Source organism: Camelina sativa, chromosome 17 (genome assembly GCF_000633955.1).
Source record: "Camelina sativa cultivar DH55 chromosome 17, Cs, whole genome shotgun sequence".
Lineage (NCBI taxonomy): Eukaryota > Viridiplantae > Streptophyta > Magnoliopsida > Brassicales > Brassicaceae > Camelina > Camelina sativa.
This window is the reverse complement of record NC_025701.1, coordinates 20,086,095-20,090,448: the sequence shown is the minus strand read 5'-3', so window position 1 is coordinate 20,090,448 and position 4,354 is coordinate 20,086,095. Positions and strand designations below refer to the sequence as shown.

Here is a 4,354-nt window from a genome sequence, read left to right as displayed (position 1 = left end):
TGTTGAAAACTTAAATACTACTTTGAGTACTTTCACTAATACATACATATCGTTGTAATGAAGCTTATTCATGTCTTAAAACTACTTTATTTGTTATTTAATTAATACAAATATTATTTAGAGCTAAACTTTAATTGTCACCGTAAATCCAAATACCGGTTGTAGTTTTCTTGCCGCTTAAGCTTTACAAGGAGATAGTGGAGAGCCGCAAAGACAGTCGTTGCCCGCAAACACGCTGGCTGGGAACTTTGTAACCGGAAGCTTTCCGCAAAGATGGTTTTGACTAACGTTCAATGTCTTTAATCCAGCCACCGCCGCTGGTACCTTCCCAAATACCAAGTTCCTTGATATATCCAAGGTTTTCAACGTCTTCGCGAACGTCAACTTCCCCATATCAAATCTGAGTTTGTTTCCTGATGCCTTGAACTCCACCAGATACTCTGTTTGGTTCAAGAACCTTGCGGGACTTCCGGAGATTTCGTTTTCCGACAGATCGATGAAATCATAGTAGTATGTTTGTGCTGGCTTCCAGTCATCTAAGCTCATCTTGATCCCGCATTTTGCTAGCTTCAACGAGAAGATGATCGGCGACGAAATCACCCATTTTGGAATGGTGTTGAGATGAAATTGGTTGTAAGAAAGATCCAAAGATTCAATGCCTTTCACGTTCAAAACAGGGAACGGATCGGTTAGAAGATTATGGGAGAGATCAAGATTGAAGATTTTGGTTAGATTGGCAAAACTCTTCGGTAAGACACCCGTAAACCGATTCTTGGAGAGATCCAAGGTGTCGAGAGCCTTGAAGTTCGATAAAAAGTTTGGGATCTTCCCGGAGAGTTTGTTATGGCCTAACTCAAGGAACCTAAGAATCGGTGCGAGTGATGCAATCGACGGTGGAAGATTCCCGGTGAATCCGTTGCGGGAGAGAATGAGAGATCTGAGCTCCGGCATTGATTTGAAAATATCCGGGATAGTACCAGAGAGACGGTTGCCGCCGAAGTTGAGAAATGACATGAGCTTGAGTTTAGCAACCCCTAACGGTATAGTTCCGGTTAAGAGATTATTGCCGAGATTGAGCTGAGTTAACCGAGTCAAATTAGATATCGAACTTGGTATCGGACCGGTGAACCGATTTCCCGCGAGACTAAACGCTTCGAACTGGCTTAGCGAACCGATGTTAACCGGGAGAGGACCGGAGAGACGGTTGTTTTCGATGTAAACGTACTTAAGATTTGGTAATTGGAAAAGGAATTGAGGAAATGGACCAGTGATGTTCTTGGGATTCATGAAGTAAATACCATCGAGGAACTTAAGTTTGGCTAGTGACGGCGAGAGAGTACCGGAAAGAAAGCTCCCGGCAACATCCGCTTGTCCGCTGACAGAGAGTGCGGAGACGCGGTCGGTGGTGAGACAAGTGACACCGTTCCAAGAACAACAAGGAGTACCTTTCTTCCATGTGCTGAGAATACCGGAAGGGTCTCGGGTTATACCGGCTTTGAAAGCTAGTAGACCGGCTTCATCATCAGGATGACACGTGGCAGCTCCGGTGGGATTTAGACATCGGAGAAAGATAACGACGGTAAAGATGAAGAGAGGAAAGGAAGAGTTCATGGTGTTCTTGTGTTGTGTTGAGAGAAGTAATTGAAAGCTATTAATAGAAAGAGAGTGTCGACTCGTGAGCTGCGGAGTCAAAGTTGACGATTTTGACTAATCCATTTGCATGTGGCAATAATTAGTGGTATCCGTAATCATGGTCGAATTTATCATTTCCCCGACACACTTGAAAAAGACAGATTCATTTGATTTTTTTTTTCTGTCTTCTCTTTGATTATTTATATATTTATGTTTAAACACTTTCTCAAAACAAATATCTACTTTTTTTGGTATAATATTANCTAGTGGTATCCGTAATCGTGGTCGAATTTATCATTTCCCCGACACACTTGAAAAAGACAGATTCATTTGATTTTTTTTTTCTGTCTTCTCTTTGATTATTTATATATTTATGTTTAAACACTTTCTCAAAACAAATATCTACTTTTTTTGGTATAATATTATTGTTTTTCTTTTTCTTAGACTTCTTATTTTGATATATGTATTTTACTAATCTTTTTAAATCCATAATTTTTCACAACATTTTTTTCTTCGGGCCGTTTGATATTTTCTATCATGTTCCTTTTTAGTTGCTTCGTCTTTTCTTTTACGAAGTACTAAGACCATCAGCAACGGAGTAACGGTAGAAGATTACTTTAAAAAAAGAAATATATTATTTTAATTATATTTATACATATTTTATTTTTAATTAATATCAACCATTAATTTATTGACATTTGTCAGTATTATCTGAGAAACGTTACTTCCGAAAGCACTTTGAGTACCGGTTCTTTTCTGTTTTTCTTTTCTCTCCTCTTTTTATTAATTTTTTATTTATAACTTTTTTAAGAATACTCCCCAATGGAAATGCCCTAATATTTTAATTTTGTTTCTATATTTAGTTACGTAACACAACTTTGACTTTCTGTGTAAAGTACGTTATTTTATTTGCCTTATTTTTTCGCAGTTGATATTGACCAAAACAATGAAAGTCAAAAGATTGAGTGTTTAAATTTTAGACGGTCTTTTGTACAATGATCTAGACGGTGGACAGGGCCTTCAGATGGGCCTTCAGATTTATGTTCATGTAGCAGTCTCGTATGCATTCATGCAGACGTTTGACGTTTGAACAAGAGGGAAGTTACTTACTCTTGTTTGCTTTGTTCCTAGATTCTGCATTCTCTCTAAGTTCTGGTAAGGACAATCTCTAGCTTTTCTATTTCATATGATCATACATTAGGTGTAGTAATTTCCTCTACAATTTGAAGTTCATGATTCGGTTGGAGACCTCTCTGCTTTATTTTTCCAATAAAACCTAAAATATGTAGACGACCTCTCTTGTGTGAAGTTTGATGTATCCTAATAGATAAATTAAGTATTATCACCAGTGGCGGACCTACTAAGGAGAAAGGGGTCACTTAACCGGGTAAAATAATTAATTTTTTTTGTTTGCATCTAATAATCTTGTAAAGTACCAACAACATATTGGTAAGTTTTTTAGTGCTGACACCCCATATCTGATTTGGATCCATCGATATGAATCTGCCACTGATTGCCACTGACTACCACTATCAATCTCTCTCGATTGAATCCGTCAAATATTTTGTGTGCGACGCCTTTTTGGAGCCAGCAATATCATATTTGTGATCTGAATCTGAAATTGAGTTGGAACAAATGTCTTTGTTAGACATGTGCACGACAGTTATAATAGAATGATTAAATGAACTGCATGCCAAGATTAAATTATCTTGGTATTTCACATGTTGTTGTTATTGAATTTTTTTTAAAAAATGATTTATAATAAGAGATTAGGAATTGATAACTAAAGATGATGTTATATATATGAAGACGTTTATTTAAAAGTACACTTAATTTGCTCTGATGAGCAATGACTTTATACAAGATCATCAAGAGTTTGATGGATAAATTAAGGAGCCTACTCGTCGAGCCAATCCACGGTGAAGCATTTTTCAAGGATTTCAATGCAAAGTTCCGGAATCATTTTTTGTACATTGTCCCACAGAGACGAAGCCTCCTCATCGCAAATGACATGGCGTAGAGACTCGAGGGCGACTACAGAACTTGGTAGATCCAATATACTGCATCCTCTCATGTCAATTTTCTCAAGTGTCCTTAGCTTTCCTATCTTTTCAGGAAGAGAACTCAAGCTGATACACTGTGAAATGTCAACGTACTTTAGACATGGCAGCTCACAAATTTCGACGGGAAGGAATAACAGCTCGAGGCAAGCATATAACCTTAGGCGTTCAAGGGATTGTAGATCACTCAGATTCTTGGGTAACTCAGTAATGCGGGGACAGTTGGTTATGCTTAGAGACTTGAGAGAAGTCATCCCAGAGATTTTGGAGTTTAGTTCCACAAGATCATCACAATGATCGATAGTGAGATCACACAAGCTTGGGAAGATGTGGGAGATGTCGAATGTTGTCTGATCAAAAGTGTTGTTGACCTTACAAAGGATCAAATGCATCTTGCGTAGCTTTTTCAGTGGAATGGTGCTGCTGGAGAGTTCAGGGACGTGAACTCTCTTGAGCCAGAGACTCCTCAGTTTGGCCAAATTGTCAAAGATAGAGAAGCCATGTAGACGTGCAGGAGTCATGCCATTGTTTATAATCACGAGCATCCTGAGTTCAACCATCTTACCAATAAATGGTGGCAAGACGTAGTTATCGGACGAGAAGTTTAGTATTAAAACTTCTGCCTTAGGGAGGTCCATGTCGAACCAATCCATTTCATCCAT

General features: G+C 38.3%; 2 protein-coding genes across 2 annotated transcripts; both read right to left on the bottom strand.

The window, feature by feature from the left end:
- LOC104757719 (leucine-rich repeat receptor-like protein kinase PXC2) lies at positions 1–1,643 on the bottom strand. The gene has a single exon (XM_010480482.2). The coding sequence runs from the start codon at positions 1,609–1,611 to the stop codon at positions 178–180; it is 1,434 nt and encodes a 477-aa protein (XP_010478784.1). The 5' UTR covers positions 1,612–1,643; the 3' UTR covers positions 1–177.
- Positions 3,530–4,354, bottom strand: LOC104757718 (disease resistance protein ADR1-like). The gene has a single exon (XM_019238958.1). It carries the CDS (start codon positions 4,352–4,354, stop codon positions 3,530–3,532), a length of 825 nt encoding a protein of 274 aa, XP_019094503.1.

Bases quoted from the DNA above. Each gene is read 5' to 3' on its own strand.
- LOC104757719 (XM_010480482.2), bottom strand. From the start codon at position 1,611: ATGAACTCTTCCTTTCCTCTCTTCATCTTTACCGTCGTTATCTTTCTC.
- LOC104757718 (XM_019238958.1), bottom strand. From the start codon at position 4,354: ATGGATGAAATGGATTGGTTCGACATGGACCTCCCTAAGGCAGAAGTT.